Source organism: Sinocyclocheilus grahami, unplaced genomic scaffold, assembly GCF_001515645.1.
Source record: "Sinocyclocheilus grahami isolate Dianchi unplaced genomic scaffold, SAMN03320097.WGS_v1.1 scaffold43.1, whole genome shotgun sequence".
NCBI classification, from domain to species: Eukaryota; Metazoa; Chordata; class Actinopteri; order Cypriniformes; family Cyprinidae; genus Sinocyclocheilus; species Sinocyclocheilus grahami.
Window position 1 is genome coordinate 1,313,538 of NW_015505222.1, and position 21,071 is coordinate 1,334,608.

The window sequence follows — 21,071 nt, forward strand, 5'->3', positions numbered from 1 at the left end:
CGCCTTCTTCCATCTTTGTAAACAGTGTGTGCGCATGCGCAGTTGCGCTGCTCTCTAATGGAGGACATGTCTGATCTGCAATCGTCTTTTTCTGCGTCGTTTCTCTGAGTTGCGCCCTCAACACCCGTCAGCTGCGCCCGCGGCACCCGTGAGTTAACTCCTCTCGTCCTCTCCTGACACGTATGATCGGGTGTTTGTGTATGTGGAGGGATTTCATGCGTGTTTTAGTGTGTGAATGTCGTGTTTACAGTAGTTAGCCACCATGCTCGTCAAAGTTTGGAGCGACTCAATAATTAATGTAATAACACAGTTATACACTACAACACGCCGTTAATTACTGCGTGTGAATGGATATGAGCGTGTGTGTGTTGCGCTGAAGCGGTGTGTGTGTGTGTGTGTGTGTGTGTGTGTGTGTGTGTGTGTGACAGGAGTACGTTTGTGTTCATTTGAGCGCCTTTAGCCGTCAGCGTGTTTGTTGTTGTTGTCTCGCGGTGAGTTTGAGAGATTTCGCGGTCAAAACTTTCAGTGGTCCTGAGCAGAACCTCGTGATGAGATCATGCCAGATGTATAAATATGATGCTTTTATCATTAAACACCCTGAATGGTCAGATATGATGTGTTTATCAGGCGAACGTCCGCTAGCATGCTAGTGTGAGTTTACAGGTGCTTCTACATTCATAATCTGAAACACTACGGTGGCTTAATGTTTTATTATATAGTGTGTGCTTGAATAAAATAGTGCAGTGAGTGCATTTCTGTATATAAAGTTGCATGTGGTTTATCATATAATGTTAATTTAATTAAAAGTGTATTATTGTCAGTAAAGTCAATGAGCATGTTGTCAGCTGTCACAAGTTATTTCATGTTTACATCAATATGAACGTGATCAGTGTCCTCTAATCAACTTTTTTCTTGGTGTTTACTGAATATTTGTATTTAGTTCAGGTTGGAATATTTATATTTTTCTGCCCTTGTGATGTAAAAAATGTTTATAATTAAATGTAAGAAATGTATAATTATTTTATGAAAATTAATTATTATATGTTTTTTTTAGATTTTTAAGTAATAATTAAATATAGCTTTTTACTGTTTTCTTAAATAAGTATTTATTTTTTATCTTTTTCTTGTTATGCAAATATTTTGAATCACTTTAAATGAGCAAGAATGTGTGTTATAACTAAACCGGTCTTGCCTAGTAGTGGTGGTTTACATGTGGAGTTTACTAGTTGGTTAGGTGATGTGTTTGTTGCTGAAATCTTCATCTTCTGGTTTCTCTTACAGTCCAAGTGGTAGAATGGCTTCGGACTCGGTCTCTCAAAGCTCCCAGAGTCCTGCCACCAGGATCATGACCTTTCATCCCACAAAAGAGGAGTTCAAAGACTTCAACAGATACATTGCATATATGGAGTCGCAGGGGGCTCACAGAGCCGGGATGGCTAAGGTTAGTGTATAAAATGTATTCAGCTCAAACTGCTGTGAGAGGCTTTTTTTGGTTGTTGTGGATGGCTCACTGATGTGCTTGTTTGTCAGGTGGTGCCACCAAAGGACTGGAAGCCCCGGCGCACATACGATGACATTGATGATCTGGTGATTCCCGCACCGATTCAACAGGTGGTCACTGGCCAATCAGGTCTCTTCACTCAGTACAACATCCAGAAGAAGCCGATGACCGTCCGCGAGTTTCGCAAAACTGCCAACACAGACAAGTGAGCAGCAAAGGATTCTTTAAAGACTTCTCAATAAATATTCCTGGTGTTATTATGCAGGATTAATAAATGCTAGTTATTTTAAGTAATACGAACATTCTCCACCTTTGGCGTGACTGTTTCTTTTTTGCTGATGAAACTACATTGCTATTCAGAAGTTTTGGGTCTGTTTTCGTTTAATAAAAAAATACAGGAAAAACTAATATTTTATTATTTTATTATTACTTAAAATAAATGATTTTTATTGTGATATATTTAAACTATAATTAATTCTTGTTATGCGCAGCTGTATTTTCAGCATCATCACTCCAGTCTTCAGTGTCACATGATCTTCAGAAATCATTCTAATACGCTGATTTGCTGCTCAAGAAAGTTTTCTGATTATTATCAGTGTTGTAAACAGGGCCATTTTTGTGAAAATAGTGATACTTTTTTTTTTTTTTCAAGATTCTTTAATTAATAGAAAGTTCAAAAGAACAGCATATACGTTTATACCAGAAACCTTTTTTGACAAATATAATTTGATCATTTAATGCATCCTTGAAAGTATTAATTTCTTTTAAAAGTGCTAATTCAAAAAAGTTCTGACCCCAAACTTTTGAATGGTAATGTAAGTCTGACTGAACAGAGAAACATAATATTATCCAATAATATGCTAACCTACTTTTCTTGATGCATAAAAGTAAATCCATTGACATTATTGCTCATTGTATATTCTTTTTCACTCTGAGATACATGAAGTTGATGCATGACCGTCACCATAATAAAAAGGTTCTCTAACTCGACTGCAGGTTCTGTAATCCCAGATATGCTGATTTTGATGAACTAGAGAGGAAATATTGGAAGAATTTAACATTCAATCCACCTCTATATGGGGCAGATATCAGTGGAACCCTCTACGATACAGTGAGTAATCTGCCCTTTTATATTCATGGAATATTTTTTACTATTATGTTTCAGTTAATAGTGCTATACAGTGATTACAGATATATATGTGACTGTATACAGGACGTGACGGAGTGGAATATTGGCCATCTGAACACTATTTTGGACACGGTGGAGAGAGAGAGTGGAATCACAATCAAAGGAGTCAACACTCCATATCTTTATTTCGGGATGTGGAAGAGCACGTTCGCCTGGCACACAGAGGACATGGATCTGTATAGCATCAACTACCTTCACTTTGGAGAACCCAAGTCCTGGTAATGTCACAACTAAATCTTGTTTTTGGTCAGCATTTTCGTTGTTATTATTATAGTTTATTTTGAAGTATATTTTGCTATTCTCAGTTCATTTGATCAGTTCATTGAGTCATTACTAGTGGTCGACCGACATGTGGTTTTTGACAGCCGATGCCGATATCTTGGAAAGCAGGGTGGCCAATGGCCGATATAATTTTATTTATTTTAATTAATATTCAAGAAATTTGAAATCATTTGAAAATGGATAAAAAAAATAAATGTGAAATTTACATGAATATGACAGTGGGCAAAAGCATAAAGCGCAGCATAATTTGAAATCACGAGTTTACGATCGCACGTCTTCAGTGAGGCTGAACTCTCCACCTGTCAGCATTCAATTCACACGGACCGACCGTCACGCAGAGAACACGCGTTCATGCAGGTCACATGCACACTTCACAAGATCTCACAGCTGGATTCCACTAAGTTTGCAAGGTTTGTGAAATTAAATGTTCATTATTCATTCAAAGATTTGTTTAAATGACAGAAATGCGTATTTGCTGAATGCTGATGGCAAACGAGAAAGTATTACAATGTTTGCCTTTCTATTACTAATAATATAATACTTTGTATACATTTTAATTTCCTTTCTATCTGATTATTAGGCAGACTTCTATCCGTATTAGACAGAACTGTTAACGACGACGGCGAACAAGAGGAAGAATGTGAGCACTGTGTGTTCAGGCGCTGCCGCTCTCAGCGCCGTCAAAATAAAAGTCCCGCCTCGAACGCATCGGCCGATATTTGAAAAATGCCAAATATCGGCCGATATATCGCCTTGGCGATATATCGGTCGACCACTAGTCATTACATTGATTCAAACCAGGATCTGAGACTTTTTGGCAGTTTCATTTAAAAACAAGCTCATTTGTTCATATTCACGACCATTCAAGGTTTTGTTTTTTTGTTTTTAAAGAAATTACTATATTCAGCAAGGATGCATTACATTGATCAAAAGTGACAATGAAGACATCTATAATGTTATAAAATATTTCTATTTGAACTTTCTATTCATCAAAGAATCCTGAAAAACAATGCATCATGCTTCCACAAAATTATGAAGCGGCACAACTGTTTTCAACATTGCTAATAATCAGAAATGTTTGTTGAGCAACAAATCAGCATATTAGAATGATTTCTAAAGAATCGTGTGACACTGAAGACTGGAATAATGATACTGAAAATTCAGCTTTGATCACAGGAATAAATTACATTTTATATATATGAAAATAGAAAGCAGATATTTTAAGTTGTAATCATATATCAGATCAAATAAATGCAGCCTTGGTGAGCAAAAAAAAAGCTAACTGACCCTAATACTATTCATACTGTCCTAAAGAGATTTTAAAAGCATTATGACTTGGTCTTGAATTGAAAACGGGCTCTTCTACAGGTACATTGTGCCTCCAGAACATGGGAAGCGATTAGAGCGTCTTGCTAAAGGTACAGTGGTCTTCTGAAAACATGTCATTAGTTCCTGTTCCTCTTCAGCTGCTCATTAATTAACTCAGTACTCTTTTAATTTTCATTCATGCAGGATTTTTCCCCGGAAGTGCCCAAAGTTGTGAAGCCTTCCTGCGACACAAAATGACTTTAATTTCACCATCTATTCTGAGGAAGTATGGGATACCCTTTGAGAAGGTCAGATGCTTGATTTTTATTATCTTATCCTGTCATGCCTGATTTTATCTCACGATTTGTCTTCTTTCTACTCTATTCATCAGGTCACACAGGAAGCAGGCCAGTTCATTGTGACCTTCCCGTATGGATATCACGCTGGGTTTAACCATGGCTTCAACTGTGCAGAATCCACCAACTTCGCCACCCAGCGCTGGATCAATTATGGAAAGCTGGCGACATTAGTATGATATTTTGCATACATCGCGTTCCCTCAGTTTTTAGTTCATTTTTGGAGTACAAGTATGAGTGCAAGTATGGTACCGCAGGTATGTTTTTGTGTGTTGATGTGCGTCTCTTTCTCAGTGTTCCTGCCGGAAGGACATGGTGAAGATATCCATGGATGTGTTTGTGCGCAAGTTCCAGCCGGAACGCTATAAACTTTGGAAAGCTGGAAAGGACAATGCGCCCATCGACCACTCAAAGTCCACGCCAGAGGCAGCAGAGTTCCTGACAGATGGAAAGACCGAGAATGAGACAGGAGAGCTCAGCGATAGCAGCAAAGCAGAAACACAGGAGAAGAGAGGAGAAGCAGAGGCTGGAGAGGAGCAGAAAGCAAACACGGACGGTGGAGAGGACGACAAGACTGAAATGTTGAAAAGTGAAACAGATGGTGCAAAGGAGAAAGTAGAAGCAGAGAAAGGAGGTCCGGAGGTAGAGGAGAAGAAGCCTGTTAGTGATGAAGAACCAAGCAGCACCTCCGAGCAGATCAACAGGTGTGTAAAAAGAAAATATGTGGCCATTTCTGCAGTCTCCATCTCAGATGCTGATAGGAGTTTGCTTTGCTTTTAGTCTGTGGTTCATTTGCTGACACAATGCATTATGAATGTGAAGTGCTCAAGTACTCATTCACATAATTCCAAAAATTTTTTGGCTATTACATGTTACTATACAAATCTAACCACTGCAAAACTTTATGGACATAGAAGGAGCTTTTCTTCAGGGGGAAAAAAAACATTGTCAACTACACACAGAAACCCAAAGGTCTTCATTTATTGTTCCGTTTTATTTTATGGATCCTGATGACGATTATTAACATCTCAAGATCAGTCTTTTTAATTTTTTAGTGGCTATGTGAATGTATTTGTACAGCACTATTCACGTTATGCTGTATTGTGTGTGTATAGTGACAGCTGAGGGGTGTTGTTAGGTATGGCATGCAGCAAAGTGACGTACAATACAATGTGACGTCAAGTGCCTTATTGTTTTTATATAATGGTTACAACACAATAAAACATATTAAGAACACAAATTTTCATGAAGCATTATTATATGAAGCGGTGTTGTTTTAACTAAGACTAAAACTATTAAAAAATGTTTCAGTTCTTTGCAGTAGAGCTTAAATAAAACATTGCAAGTGAAAACAAACTTGGACGAAGGTTAGAAATGTTGCATTGGCAACTAACTTATTACTTAATTGCTAAAACTGAAATAAAAATTAAAAGCTAAATAGAAATATTAAAAAAACTAAGTAAAAAAAAAGACAAATGCACATAACCAAATAAAACTTGAACCAAATGAAATTTGTATGAAAGCTGAAAATATAAAAATAAAAGCTTTTTCAAAATATTATTATTAAAGATATGCTAAAAGATATAGTAATTGGCTAGAATACTACACTTCTAAAACTAGTTTAATTGAAAATGTAAAACATGCATTTTGCCTTTCAGTAAATACTTACCGACAGTACGTATACTATAAACATGCTCTTTAATTTTTACGGTATAACACAATTTGTCGCATTTCTCCTGAGGGCTACATCTTATGCTTTAGAGAGCACAGTGGTGATGGTTCATGATGGTTCATGAAAAACAAAAGGTGTTTTTTTTAATCCTGTGATTTCCCTTCTCTTCATACAGTAGCACTCCAAAGCAGAATGTGGGGCAGAAACGGCTCAGACCCAGCCCTGACGACATTCAAGTAAAGGTAGAAAAAGAGGAGGAAGTTGAGAAGAAGAAAGCCAAACTCAGCCAGACTGAGACAGATGACAAGAATGAACAATCCATCTCCGATGACCCAGGTAGAGCCTCATATACAGCAAATGATACACCAGCGATGCTGTAATAAAAAGGCTAAAACAACCAATGTGTATTTCTGCAGGTTATGCGCAAGCTGAGGAGACGATGGAGACAGACACGCCCCCTCCACAACAGCAAGAGAATCAAGCCCCTCCCTACATGGAGGTGGAGCTCTCGCCATCAAACCCCACCTCCAGCAGTGATATCACAGCGCAGCAAAGAGATGATGTCACTCCCTCTGAACCCAACGACGTCACCTCATCCTCACAATCCACAAACAGCATCGCTGATGATGAGGCTCAGAGCATTGATGTCACCTCTCAGTCCGAACACGTCACACAAAGCTGTGATGTCCAAAGCAAGCCCGATGACATCACTCCAAACGGTGACCTCACTGATGCGCAGCAGAGTGACATCATGGCCCATTCGTGTTCCAGTGACATCCCTGCCACTGACGTCACGCCTCTCATATTTGTAACCAGCAGTATCACCTCTCTACATGGCATTTACTCCGCCCACACCTGTGATGTCTCTGCTGAACCCAGCGACAGCACTATAGATACCATCATCCCTAGTCCAAGTGAGCCTGGCATTAACTCCTCCCATACCTATGATGTCCAACCAGAACCCAACGACATCGCGGTCAGCCCTAAACACGAACCTGGCATTAACTCCGCCCACACCTGTGATGCCACCACAGAACCCAATGACATCACCATCAGCGCTGAACATGAACCCAGCATTGGCTCCGCCCACAGCTGTGAGGTCCAACCAGAACCCAGTGACAGCACCATCAGTGCTGAAAAAGAACCCAGCGTTAACTCCGCCCACAGCTGTGATGCCCAACCAGAACCCACCGACATCACCATCAAAGCTGAAAATGAACCCAGTATTAGCTCCGCCCACAGCTGTGAGGTCCAACCAGAACCCAGTGACAGCACCATCAGTGCTGAAAAAGAACCCAGCGTTAACTCCGCCCACAGCTGTGATGCCCAACCAGAACCCACCGACATCACCATCAAAGCTGAAAATGAACCCAGTATTAGCTCCGCCCACAGCTGTGAGGTCCAACCAGAACCCAGTGACAGCACCATCAGTGCTGAAAAAGAACCCAGCGTTAACTCCGCCCACAGCTGTGATGCCCAACCAGAACCCACCGACATCACCATCAAAGCTGAAAATGAACCCAATATTAGCTCCGCCCACAGCTGTGATGTCCAGCCAGAACTGAGCAACATCATCGACCCTAAACACGAACCCAGAGTTAACTCCGCCCACACCTGTGATGCCCAACCAGAACCTACCAACATCACTGTCAGTGAACACGAATCCAGCATTAGCTCCGCCCACAGCTATGATGTCCAACCAAATCTCAGCAGCATCATCGTCGACCCTAAACACGAACCCAGTGTTAACTCCGCCCACACCTGCGACATCACCATCAGCCCTAAACATGAACCCAGCGTTAGCTCCGCCCAGAGCTGTGATGTCCAACCAGAACTCGGCAACATCACCAGCAGCCCTAAACCTGAACTCGGCATTAGCTCCGCCCACACCTGGGATGTCACCACAGATCCCAGCGGCATCACTGTCCACCCTGAACACGAACCCTGCATTAACTCCGCCCTCACATATGATGTCATCACTGAACCCAGCAACATCAGCGTCGGCCCTAAACACAAACCTAGTGTTAACTCCGCCCACACGTATGATGTCATCACCGAACCCAGCAGCAGCGCCATTAACCTTAAGCTGGGCGAGTCGCGGTGCAGCTCTGCGTCAGCGGGCGGCAGTCAGGTGTGTCCCCCTGCAGTCCAGCACATCTTCCAGAGAACGCTGAGCCCCGCGGAGGTGCTACATGTCCACAGCTACGCTAAAGGAGATTACAGCGATCTCGAGCGGCGCATTCGGCACGAGAGAGACCGAGACAGCGACTCTGATAGCGACTCTCAAGAGGACAGCAAGGTGCGTATGTGCTATCTGACTCTGTTGTTTAAGCACCTGATTCACTAAAGGAATGGAGTGCTGCAGGAATGACGTTCATTTGTAGAACAACCTCTTAAGTTTGCATCAACCTGGTTCACTTGACAAAACCTTAATAGTATGTTTCCACTGACTTTTGGAAAGTAAGCTGTCACCAAGAAAAGTTTATGATCCTTATGTTTTGTTCATCTTGATAATCGTCACAAATAAACACAATTTTTATGAATTTCGAAGCCTAAATACAGTCACCGAAGTTAAAAAGCTAAAGTTAGGCTATAACACAGTACACCATGGTTGCATGACTTCAATGCCACCATCAGTAAGCTTCCATCAGTGCTTTAATTAAAAAGTATTTTCCTTGAAAGTTTTAGTTTGAATAGTTTGCTAGAGCATGATTAGACTGTAAAAACCACTAGTGAGTAGATGAGTTTAGTTTATTTCCCCGACAGCCTTTGTAATCCCATTTAGCCACTTAGTATCAATTAGGCCTATATTTTTTAAGACAAGTAAAAGCTTTAAAATTCACCAGGGTGTATTGATGTGTTTTATGTTGTAGAATAAAATGTGAAAACATCTTGAGCTTGTGATCACCATAGACTTTATTTCAGACATTTAACCAAAAACACATTTATAAAACCCATTGACAGTGGAACCAGAAGGTTTTAGGACTCATTCCTGCAACACTCTATAATGCAAATTAGTCAGCATTGTAAATACATTTACAAAATTAGTTCCTGACATATTTCTCCTTGAATGCATGTGCTTTAGATTGTGGAGGATTCAGTAGACACCCTCATGCTAGCAAACTATGCTGTTACTGTGCAGCATCACTTTACTGCCAGTCCCAGATATTTAAATTGATAAAATTACACTCAACTGCATCTCGTGTCTGGATATATGCCCGCTTACAGCGCTCTTCATCATCTGATGAATAACTCCTGCCATCAATTAATGACATGCATGAATATCCCTCTTAATAAAAGTTTGGGCACCACCTGCTTTCCACGAGCAGTAGAAGAGTGATGTTAATCGCTCCAGGCAATATAATAATATACTAAACCTAATTTACTCCAAAAAGAAAGTGCTGAAAAGAATGACAATAACTCGATGTAAATACTCAACAATAGCAGCAATAGTAAATGCACTTCTGTGCATTTAGCTTTGAAATCGTGAGTAGATTTGCAAAGCAAAAATGTTCTGAATGCATTTACACATTTTATTTATTTACCCCCCCCCTCCCATTTTCATTGGGTATTTCTATCACATCACAAACCAAATGCAGTTCCATCATGAATCACTAGGGGTTTGCGAGCTCTTGTTTGGGAAACCCTGTTGTATTGTGTGTGTGTGTGTGGCTATGTGTAATAAGCGTGAGTTTGTGTTGTCCTGCAGAAAGAAGCTGAACACCCAGTGGAAGCTCAGCACAGACTTCCCAGACTCCCCAGGCACCATCCTCTGATAAAGGACAGCATCAGTGACGAAGGTCAGTTTGTGGCAGTGTTGTTATTGTTAACTAAAACTAAAATCATAATTGAAATAAAGCTGAACCAAAATAGAAATATTAGATGAAAAACTTCACAACAAAATCAGTCAAACTAAAATTAAAATTAATACTGAACATCTAAAAATAAAAGCTAATTAAAAATATTAATATATACAAAAACAGCATTTATATAATGCTAAGTTAACACTGATGTGTGATCTGTCATTAGTGCAATGGACCACTTTTCAGATCAATGCACTGCCTACATATGTCCAAACTTCTGCTTTATAATTGGTATATAATATATATTTGTATGTGCGCCCCACATCATTTTTTTCACAGAATATTCATTGTAGTCTAAAATATGTCAGAAGTGCGTAATTTCTGCGCACTAGCACCACCAAACAGAATGACAAATGTTTGCACAATGTGCAAAATGTCAGTCCTGCCCTAAAGTCAATGCAATTTGTTTAATTGTTGTTGCAGTGTTGGGTTACTCAAACAGAGCAATGATGAAATGTTCCACACAGTCACAGTGTTGGACTCTTCAGGAAGTTGCCATATGAATGCTTTATTCAGTTGCCAGCCACTGCGCATTTAACTGAAAATGTAACGTAAATCACATTGCAAAAGCATCTTCTGAATGAAGGATGATGTAATGTGATGGATTGTATGTGCATGTGCAGAGCTGCAGGATCAGGCTGCGTCAGAGGAGGACGGGCTGGACGGGGAGGCCTGGGCGCGACCTTTGGCCCAGCTGTGGCAGAACAGACTGTATAATCCAGAAAGAGAGAGAGAGTACAACAGAGAGATGGGTCTGCGGCCTCCATACTGCGCTGTGTGCGCACTCTTCCAGGCACATCAGCGGGTATGCCGGCCTGGTTCAGAGATCTGTGTTTATCTGTTTCCTGTCACTGAGTATATCAAGTGTCTGACACTTCCTGTGCTTTCCTGTACGACGTCCTGTGTATGTGTTTGTGTTCAGTCTGAAGGGGCCGAGAGCGAGCTGGCCGTGGTGCTGCCCGGGGGTCAGATGAGGACCAAGCCTCTGATTCCAGAGAGATGTTTCACCACCACCACTGAGGACAGCGCAGACGTCCAGCCGTCCACGCCTCACCTGGAGGAGGACGGCACCAGTCTGCTCATCAGCTGCTCCCTGTGCAGTGTCCGTGTGCACACTAGTGAGTACTGACCTGACAACCCGGACTATCACAATACTGGTTTTTCCCCTCATCGACTAGCTGTTTGTGGTGCCTGATCAAAAAGGGAGTCATATGTTCATTTCATCTTTATGTATAGATTATATTCTGTTCTTTTGAACTGTCTATTCATCAAAGAATCCTGGGGGAAAAATGATAACTCATTTTGCACAAAAATATGAAACAGCACAACTGTCAACATTGAAAATAATAAGAAATGTTTCAGCATATCAGCATATTAGAAGAATTTCTGAAGGATCATGTGACACTGAAGACTGGAGTAATGATGCTGAAAATTCAGCGTTACATCACAGGAATAAATTACATTTTACAATATATTTAAATAGAAAACGGTTATTTTAAATTGTAATAATTCAAATTTTTTGCTGTTTTTACATTTATCAAATAAATGTAGTATTGGTGAGCATACAAGACTTTTAAAAATCACGGTAGTGTAGTTTGTCTGGTTATAACATGGACTAGAATGTATTATCTTTCCATTATGATGCCTTAAATTAAGCTTTTTTTAAATAAGAAAATATGCTATTAGGGAACAAGTGTCCTGCATGAATGTAAACTCCTTCACTACAAGATGCACCCACGATGATGCTGAGGACAAATAAGGAATTTCATCATAGTTTCCAACACATTTTGCCAGTAAAGGGTGTGTTTGAATAATCCGAGGTCTGTTTAATTCACTCTGTTTGTTCTAGGTTGTTACGGTGTGGCTCCAGCGAGAGTCTCCAAAGACTGGAAATGTGCCCGCTGTAAAGCCAACGCCCTCACCGAGGTACAGCCTAAACCTGACATAGAGTGGCCCAAAAATACATTTGGACACTTACAGAAATAGTTCACCCAGAAATTCTGTACTCATTTACTCACTCGCATGTTAGAAATCTGTATGCTTTCTTTGACATTTCCACCTGTTGGATTTTTTGCTTTTCCATACAATGAAAGCAGACAGTGTTTAGCTTGAACAGTGTATTTTTCTTTCAAATTAATTGAGACTTTAAATTTTCTTGATGTTTCTTGTTTCTGCTTTAAGTCTGGCTTAAGTGTCCAAATAATTTTGGGCTACTATGCACCTGCTTTAAACACATAGTGGTCTTTCATCTCTTGGTTCATTGATGTAGTAGGATGTATTGTAAATGAATGATGTTTGAATCTTTGATTCTTGACAGAGTTGCTGTCTGTGTTCGTTGAGAGGTGGAGCATTGCACAGAGCCAATAATGGCAAGTAAGTAAAATGAAAGTCCACTAGAGGGCAGAACTGATGTCCCGTGAAACACACGGACCCCTGACCTAGAAGTTACCCAGATCTCGAATTGTTAGAAGTGTTTTTGTGGATTTTGTGTGCTTTAGACAAACCAGGACCTTTTGTTTTCATGTAATCTCACTCATTACACAATTCTAGTTTGAGATCACAGAAATCATTCATTGTCTTGCACAAGGTTCATAAAATCTCTCAAGAATTTACCTCCCAAACTGTCATTAGGAATGCTCAGGTAACACATGAAATTAAGTTAAATGAAATTAAACAGAATTTTTACGACTATTACAACAGCAAAAACAAGGAGAAAATATATATATATATTTTCTCATCACAGAGAAAAATTAGGGGGCATTCACACTGGGTAGTTATAGGAACTAGCCACCAGAGGTGTCCTCCGAGAGCTAAATTTTCCCCTAGGACCACATTCAGCAACGTCAACAAGTGGAGGATGAAGAAGTGCCTGGACTTAGGTGCGGTGATACGACCAATCAACTTACTTGCGTCACTGGTAGTTTCTGTTGTGTTGGGTTAGACCTACTCTCAAGCAAGAGCTAATTTAGTTCCCCCTTTAAAGGCTTTTCTAAAACTAAAATCATTTTCAGTTCCTGTGGTGCAAACACATCAAAAAGCAGTTATTTCTGTCAATAGTTATATGAGCTATTAAATGTTCCTCCGGTGCCAAACCCCCTATGATAATTACAAAAAGACTCAAAGGTAAAACAACAAATTACAGTAATTCAGGAAGGAAACGTATTTTATTGTCATGAAAACAATGTTCCATTGTAAAAATGTAAGTGGTCCTAAAAATTCTATTTTCCTAAATGTAATATATAATTACATAATTATTTTTATGTTTTGATTCAACAGTGAAATGTGATCTTGAGAGGTTTTGTGAGATTCATCCTGCTATTTTCTTTGGGACGAGATAATGTTGTATACTTAGCAAAAATCATCATCCCAGGTTCCTAACGTGTCTCTGTGTGCAGATGGGTTCACGTCCTGTGTGCAGTGGCAGTGCTGGAAGCTCGCTTTGTGAACATCGCTGAACGATCGCCCGTGGATCTCAGCGGCATTCCCTTACAGAGATTCAAGCTGGTGAGTTTCTGTTCCCTTCTCTAGAAAACATGCAGCGTGCAAACTGGGCATCCTTTCAAACTGCAACATTTCACTTCTCTGAGATGTGGCTTCACACCAAACCTCCATTAATCAACAGCTCGATGTGTTGTAAATCATGTTGTACATCGTTTGTGTAACAGAACAACACGTTTGACTGCAGATTGTAACTGCAGGATGTTGGAAGTGATTTGGTGTAAGCAGTCACAGTGTTATTTATATCTGCACTCTGGGCCCTTTCCTCCTGTCTCACTTCCTCTAACCTCCTCGTCTTCCTGTGAGCTAATCTCCCTCGTATGTGCTTACAGAAATGCTACTACTGCAAACGGCGGATGAAGAAAACATTGGGCTGTTGTGTGCAGTGTTCTCACGGTCGCTGCCCCACCTCATATCACCCGACCTGCGCACAGGCCGCCGGCGTCATCATGCACCCGGACGACTGGCCCTTCGTCGTCTATGTCACTTGTTGCCGCCACAAAGGGCCGGTGCAATCGGAGGTATTGCGCTCTGAAACACTGAGACTGTGCACTGTAACATGTGACTGCACTGTAAGGTGGCTGCTACAGGTGGCTCTACAAGTTGACCCAATAGTCTCGTCCTGTTTCCTCTTCATCCTTTTTTTAAGTGTTTTTAAGTATTCAAATAGAACAGAATATGTATAACTTTTTCTTTCTCCAAACCATTATTAAAAATAATAAATTTAAGACAGTGGCCATTTGCATAATGTGCACTCAGACTCGCCACCATTGCTCAAATATAAATAGTGTATCACTTTTATTTAAATTGTATTTTAATCATGATCACAGTTTCTGCTTTTTCTTGATTTATTAAGCATAATTGTCCGCAGTATTTACCCACTGGTTAATGACCGTGAAAATGTTTCATTTTAATTTGGCATTTGCGTTATCTTGAATTGATAACAAGCATCCATAAGCTTTCATGGTTGCAGTTGCCAGATGTCAACAGTTTTTTTTTTTAATCCCTCATTCACAGCTTTTCGTTTAAACTGATACATTTTCTGCTCAGTGTTTTGCTTAATCTTTCCAACCTGGAAACCATGCACACACATTCTCTCTACAATGCAAAATATGATATGAGCTGAAAACACCAGTAAACTTGTACAATGGAGTTTTGCAATCTCTTTTGAGATATTCTGCTCAAATAAAAGTGTAATGCAGCCAGTCTGTTTGTGCAGCTAAATCTGCAAGCAAAGCATGCAAGTTGACATTCTCTTGATTTGTGCTTATGTGAAAGTGCATTCAATCTGATGAAATGAAAAAATGACCGTGAATAATAATACATTTTTTGTTCAAAATAATCATGGCTGTTTAACAATGATTGTGCATCCCTTTTGTGAACTGCCATCATATTTGTTGCTGCTTTGATGAGTGATCTCTCTCTTTCTCCTCTGCAGCGTAATAAAGCAGGCATGAGAGAGCTCAGCGTGGGTCAGAAGGTCATCTGCAAGAACAAAAATGGACGCTACTACCAGTGTGAAGTCATACAGCTGACAAAAGAGACATTTTATGAGGTCAACTTTGACGATGGCTCCTTCAGTGATAACCTTTTCCCAGAGGACATTGTGGTAAGATGTGAGATCTGATCTATTCTCTACAGCAGTTTAGGAAATTAAGAAGTAGATTATCTAATTATCAATGGCATGGAAAACCTAGAAGTAACAGGGAATTTTGGGAAAGTTGTGAAATTTCATATTTTTGTGGAAACCATGACACAGTTTTTCAGTATTCTTTGATGAATAGAAAGTTAAAAAGAACGCCATTTACTTGAAACAAAAATCTTTTGTAACATTATAAATGAATTTACTGTCACTTTTGAGCAATTTAATGCCTCCCTGATTAATTAAAGTATTAATTTCTTCCACAAAAGCACTAACTGACCCAAAACTTTTGAAGGGTAGTGTATGATTGGCTCCAAAATACTGTATATTTAAAAGCTGTATTTTATAAATAATGTATTTTGCATGGTTTGGTGTAGAACCGAGACTGCGCTCAGCTTGGTCCTCCACCGCAGGAGGAAGTGGTTCAGGTCAGATGGACAGACGGTCTTGTCTATGGAGCCAAATTCGTGGCAGCTCATGTCATTCAGATGTACCAGGTAAATGTCTAAGAGAAGAGTTCCAGCGGTTCAGTCTGCGTTTAGCCGTTTAGTAAACCACTGCTTCTCTTCAGGTGGAGTTCGAGGACGGATCGCAGCTGACTGCTAAGCGAGATGACGTCTACGTGGTTTGGTGTAGAACCGAGACTGCGCTCAGCTTGGTCCTCCACCGCAGGGGGAAGTGGTTCAGGTCAGATGGACAGATGGTCTTGTCTATGGAGCCAAATTCGTGGCAGCTCATGTCATTCAGATGTACCAGGTAAATGTCTAAGAGAAGAGTTCCAGCGGTTCAGTCTGCGTTTAGCCGTTTAGTAAACCACTGCTTCTCTTCAGGTGGAGTTCGAGGACGGATCGCAGCTGACTGCTAAGCGAGATGACGTCTACACCCTAGACGAAGAGCTGCCCAAGAGAGTCAAATCTCGTCTGGTGAGCTCATATGTTAGGGACATTGCAAGTAAAAATACTAAAAACAAAAAAATTGATGTAGTTGTTGAGCTTGTCAAGTACAATTAATAATTCAATATTTTCTACATATAGAGTGGTCCAGAAGTAAAAAATCATTCATTTTCTCCATGGGGAAAATTATTTTTAAAGATAACTTGTATTAATTATCACATTCCTGCTGTGAGCTATGTGATTGTTTCTCGATGGTGTATGCTTTTGGTGAGGCCATCAGTCCACATTATTGCAACGTATTATTAAAATAATCATGGTTAACAGTTGAATTTATGGTGAAAAACTACATTACCCATGATTCTGTACAGAAAATTCCACCAATCAGTCACAGTGACCAAATAAAATACTTAACTATTTGTGTACATATACATTTATTTTGTGTAAACTTAAAATATATCGTTTCTATAGTTAGTCACCCATTTTAAATGAATAGTTTTACATTTCTTCTTCGTTTTTACTTTGATAATTTCACTTGCATTGTTTCATGGGATTGTAGTTCTTTCCCTCATTAAAGCCGTTAAGCACACAGTTTTCTACTTTTTTTTTTTTTTTTTTAGTATTTCAAATACTTTTTGCTTCAAAATTTTAATGTTGCTGATTGGTTGGGTTCATGGTTTATATTTAAAATCCCTATGGTAAATATGAAAGGGGAAAAAATGGTTCTGGAGAAAGTGGGTGGGCACTAATGCGCTCTGTTGATTTTTGCATATGTGTGATTCAGTCTAAGGCATCAGACATGCGTTTTGATGGCATGTTTGGAGAGAAGAAGGTCCAGGAGAGCAAGAGACAGAGAGTGATCAACTCCAGGTACAGAGGCGACTACATCGAACCCGTCATCTACCGAGCCATCATGGAGTAGCCAGCGATGACCCAGCCTTCACCCGAAACCACCAGCACTCATCCAGAGTCTCCAGCACACCCTGCCAATGTCAGTAGCGTTCAGTTCGCAGGGGTCGGACACCTGGATGGGTTTGATCGCTCCTCAGTGGACTATTACTAGCCCTCAGTCGACCATTTATTCTGATATATGGGTCTAGAGTCGAGGCAGGGTGTTTCACAGTGTCTTTCTCAGAGAATGCAGCTTTGTCATTGGGTGTGACGCCCTTTTAACCTCAGCGCTGTGTAACTGTGCCACAAACACTCTAGAAACACATCAGCATGAACATCAGGTTCATGGAGTCGCTCTAAATTACATTCATTTGATACAGAATATTTGTAATCTCCATTTCATAAAATATATCTACTTTTATCAAATTGCATTAATTTATTTGACTTTAATTGAGGGTGCTGTTTCTACCCATATTTTACCGAACGGAGGTGCCATTGCCATTTTATGGATGCGGATCTCCTTCTTTTTTTTTTTTAAGATCTACGCTGTCGTAAATTGCGCAGTCGAGATCCTGATTATTGTACATTATTTGGAACATAATGAATTCAGCGTGTCTTTGAGTCGTTTTTTTACAAGCCTATTTATTACTGGTGCAATATGAGTTCCAGTGCTGTCGAAGTTCGACACCGATAGGTGTGTTCTGTGTTTGGAAAGAGGATCGCGTAGATACTGAAATGCCAAGAATCTCACTTTCACAGCCGTTCAAGCCCTGCCTTGCGCTCTGGTTCAATACACTTTCATTCAGACGTTTCTATTAATGTAGTTTCGTACTGCTGTCGACATTTTGTCAGAAGCCCCACGGATTTAATAAGCTATTTTTGCACTTCTCAGCTGTTCTTGTATGATCTGTCATCTTTGTCCTTGCAGTAGCCAAGCTCTAGAGACCGAAATGCACTTCTGAAAGCTGAGAAGGCCGTTGTTTGGACTGTCTAGTCGACAGCATTTGAAGAAAGTAAGGTTGTTGCAGTCCTTCAGTTGTTCAATAGATAGATAGATAGGGCTAATCTTCACTATAAAAAAAAAGAAAATTATAAAAGATTTTTTTCTATCAAGAAGCCTATTTTATTGCTTTGTTTTATAATACATGTTTAATGTTCATATACTGTGAGATAGAGTTGTATGTAGTTAATTTAAGAAATCTTGAGCTTTCGGCACGTTTCTTCTGCCTCTCGTGTTGCTTTCAAACTTGAGCCTCGTTCTCACTGCACTTCTGAATGCAGAGGCTCTAGGACTTCCATACATGTATTTTGTAAAACTCATTAATGTGCATCAGTAAAAGATGTGAGCTGATGTGTTTCTTATACTGGGGTGTCTTTTTTCATTCATATTCATCATTTACTGCATTAAACAGCAAGTAACTAGATTTACTGATTTAAATGTATGGCATTTTATTTCACTGTTAATGTTTCAATAATATTTTAATCTTCTGGATAATAAGACCACAGAGCAGTGTTGTGGTTACCACCAGCATACCAAAGCCAGCACAATGGAAAATGTTGATTTTTTTTATAGTATTCTTAATAATAATGATAATTAATGTATTTGTAATAAAGTAAAAAAGTAATGGGTAATGTTGCACAAATGATTAAAAAAATTATTCTGAACAAATCAAAAATAATAATCATAATAATAAAAACATTTTAAAAAATCAGGCTTAATATAATCTTAATATAATCATATATTAAATATATGGTTAAAAAGCAAGTGCCTAATGTTTTTAGAGCAAAGCAAAACGTCAGCAATATTATGTAGTAATTCAAAATTGTTTGAACACAACCCTCACATTTTTTTTTATTAAAACCAATATTAGAAACTTCCGATCAAGTGAAAATATTTTGTATGCAATTCTGATGAAAAAAATCACACTTTATGATAGTACATTAAAAGGATAATGTATCATTAAAAAGAAACAAAAGTAATTAGGAGACTGTTTAATTTATGTTTTTATAGGTTACTACTGTTTATTTAATTGACTGATAAAATTATGAAATACAGTTAAATAAATTGGTCTTTCTTGGGCTGTGCGCAAACGTATACAGACGTTTACGGGAAAATACAACACATTACTTTGCAAAAATCCCCTAAAACAAGCAGTTTGGAGGACGGATGCACGGATTTTATTGGTGTTTTTTTTTTTGCTGTCAGCATACACTGATGATGAAGCTCTCATTCCCAACAACACATCAGTCATCATCAGACGAATCCCTGCTGTTGGGCTCAAATCCACAAACACAAGATTTGTCAAGTAAGTCACGTGACATGGACACAACTGTTATTATTTAGATGTAATATGAAGAATCATAAGTGTCATTGGTGTTTTAGTCATTTGAACTCTGCTGTTTGGTTTTGCAGTAATCGGCCTGAACCATCATGTGGATCTTCACAAACAGTATGTAGAAAAGTGTTTGCATTGGTCTTCATGTTTATTAACATTATTTGGAAAGGTTCTTCATCGAAAATTCGATTCGTATGGTTATTTTGTACTCTAACATCGTCGAATGGCTTCTCCAGTATATCCCAGATAGCCACGTTTACTACGTTTTATTATTTTACACTGTTTTTGATCAAACTGTCAGGACAAGCCATTTGCTTGTTGCGAGTCGAAGGTAAGCCCACTTCCACTGAACGGTTTTAAATCATATTTTAATTCTATATGCACTATTGTACAATTTTATCTTACATTTTCTGTATGAATAACCGCATTTGCTGTATGATTACTGGAACATTACACAATAAAACTATTATTAATTCCTTCATTCTGATTGGGTTTCTGTAGACTATCGTCTCCTTCATGTCTCATCTATGTCTCTGCGTGTCTTGTTCATGTCTCTGGTCTCCAAACTCTATGTGGCTGACCTCACTATTGTCCTAAATAAGCCTTGTGTCTCGTCACAGAGGTAAAACTCCTCTTGTGTTCATGTTTATTTCAGCAGCAGGTTGGTGATTCTTCACCAGTTTCACTGGATCTGCTTCTGAAGGTATTGAAAACAATGAGAAATGCACTCTGCTGCACTGTAATGAACTTCAGTGTTTGCATATGAAGTGTTGTAATGAAGACAATAAGTGCTGAATATCATGCACTGTGAAGCCACAACGACACACAAGCAGCTTCTTCCAGGAGGTTTGAGTGTCTCAGTGCTAAACATTAAAACATGCAAATGCCTGTGAAACAGACTGAGAATCTGGCAAATGCATCAGAGGAGGACAAACTCAAAGTCCAGTCTGCTATTATTCCAGCAGGTGAGTGTTCAGACATTGAGAGTGACTGAATCTGTGATGTGTGAGAGATGCTCATGATTCTGACGTTCATCAGTGATGCGATGAAGCTGGTCGGACTGCTTCCACCAAACTACATCTGCTTCCGCTGTAGAATTCCTGGACATCACATTAAAAACTGCCTGAGCAATGGGGTAACTGGGCTTTGCTCATGTTGTGTTTGATCTGTTTAGCGATGCGATTGGGAAGAAAGAGAAGCCGCCCTTCTCAGCCCAGAATGAGCCTTCATCCTCATCCTCATCCGATCCGGTTCCTGCTGCGCTGCTGTGTCTCAGTCTTTATTTTAGTCAAGACCTCTGTAGTTTGTGGAGCCACAATAAATAAATACAGCACCTTTAATTATCACCAAAGCTCATGAAGCACAGCAACAAAAACTTCTTTGTTATGCATGTGAGATTAGATATGGAAACAGGTTCATTCAGTTTTTAGAATGATAGAGTCTGTTTTCTATGGAAGCCCGTTTCCGCCACTGAATAAAAAATAAAAGAGGTAATTGCAACTTTTTATCTCACAATTCAGATTTTTTTTTTAGCAATTCTGACTTTTTTTCTTAGAATTGTGAGATATAAACTCGCAATTGCGAGATATAAAGTCGAAGTCCAATTTTGAGGGGGGAAAAGAAGACTGATATGTTCTCAGAAT

At 39.4% G+C, this 21,071-nt stretch overlaps 1 protein-coding gene across 3 annotated transcripts; it reads left to right on the forward strand.

Moving 5' to 3' along the window:
• Positions 1–34: 34 nt before the first annotated feature.
• kdm4aa (lysine (K)-specific demethylase 4A, genome duplicate a) lies at positions 35–18,184 on the forward strand. Of its 3 annotated transcripts, XM_016268090.1 has the most exons (23): positions 35–148; positions 1,282–1,441; positions 1,531–1,706; positions 2,498–2,612; positions 2,715–2,908; positions 4,341–4,390; positions 4,485–4,588; positions 4,672–4,809; positions 4,931–5,340; positions 6,484–6,644; positions 6,725–7,348; positions 8,072–8,607; positions 10,018–10,108; positions 10,795–10,976; positions 11,094–11,289; positions 12,021–12,097; positions 12,489–12,544; positions 13,567–13,675; positions 14,002–14,190; positions 15,108–15,278; positions 15,948–16,067; positions 16,142–16,234; positions 16,986–18,184. In XM_016268090.1, the coding sequence occupies exons 2-23, from the start codon at positions 1,295–1,297 to the stop codon at positions 17,121–17,123; spliced, it is 4,077 nt and encodes a 1,358-aa protein (XP_016123576.1). In that variant the 5' UTR covers positions 35–148; positions 1,282–1,294; the 3' UTR covers positions 17,124–18,184. The 3 variants fall into 3 exon arrangements, with proteins under 3 accessions (XP_016123576.1, XP_016123574.1, XP_016123575.1); XM_016268088.1 differs by having other exon boundaries at positions 6,725–8,607; XM_016268089.1 differs by having other exon boundaries at positions 6,487–6,644; positions 6,725–8,607.
• The last annotated feature ends 2,887 nt before the right edge of the window (positions 18,185–21,071 follow it).

Bases quoted from the DNA above. Each gene is read 5' to 3' on its own strand.
- kdm4aa (XM_016268088.1), top strand. From the start codon at position 1,295: ATGGCTTCGGACTCGGTCTCTCAAAGCTCCCAGAGTCCTGCCACCAGG. The intron at 1,707-2,497 runs GTGAGCAGCAAA...ACTCGACTGCAG, and splicing joins AAAACTGCCAACACAGACAA to GTTCTGTAATCCCAGATATG. The intron at 8,608-10,017 runs GTGCGTATGTGC...GTTGTCCTGCAG, and splicing joins ACTCTCAAGAGGACAGCAAG to AAAGAAGCTGAACACCCAGT.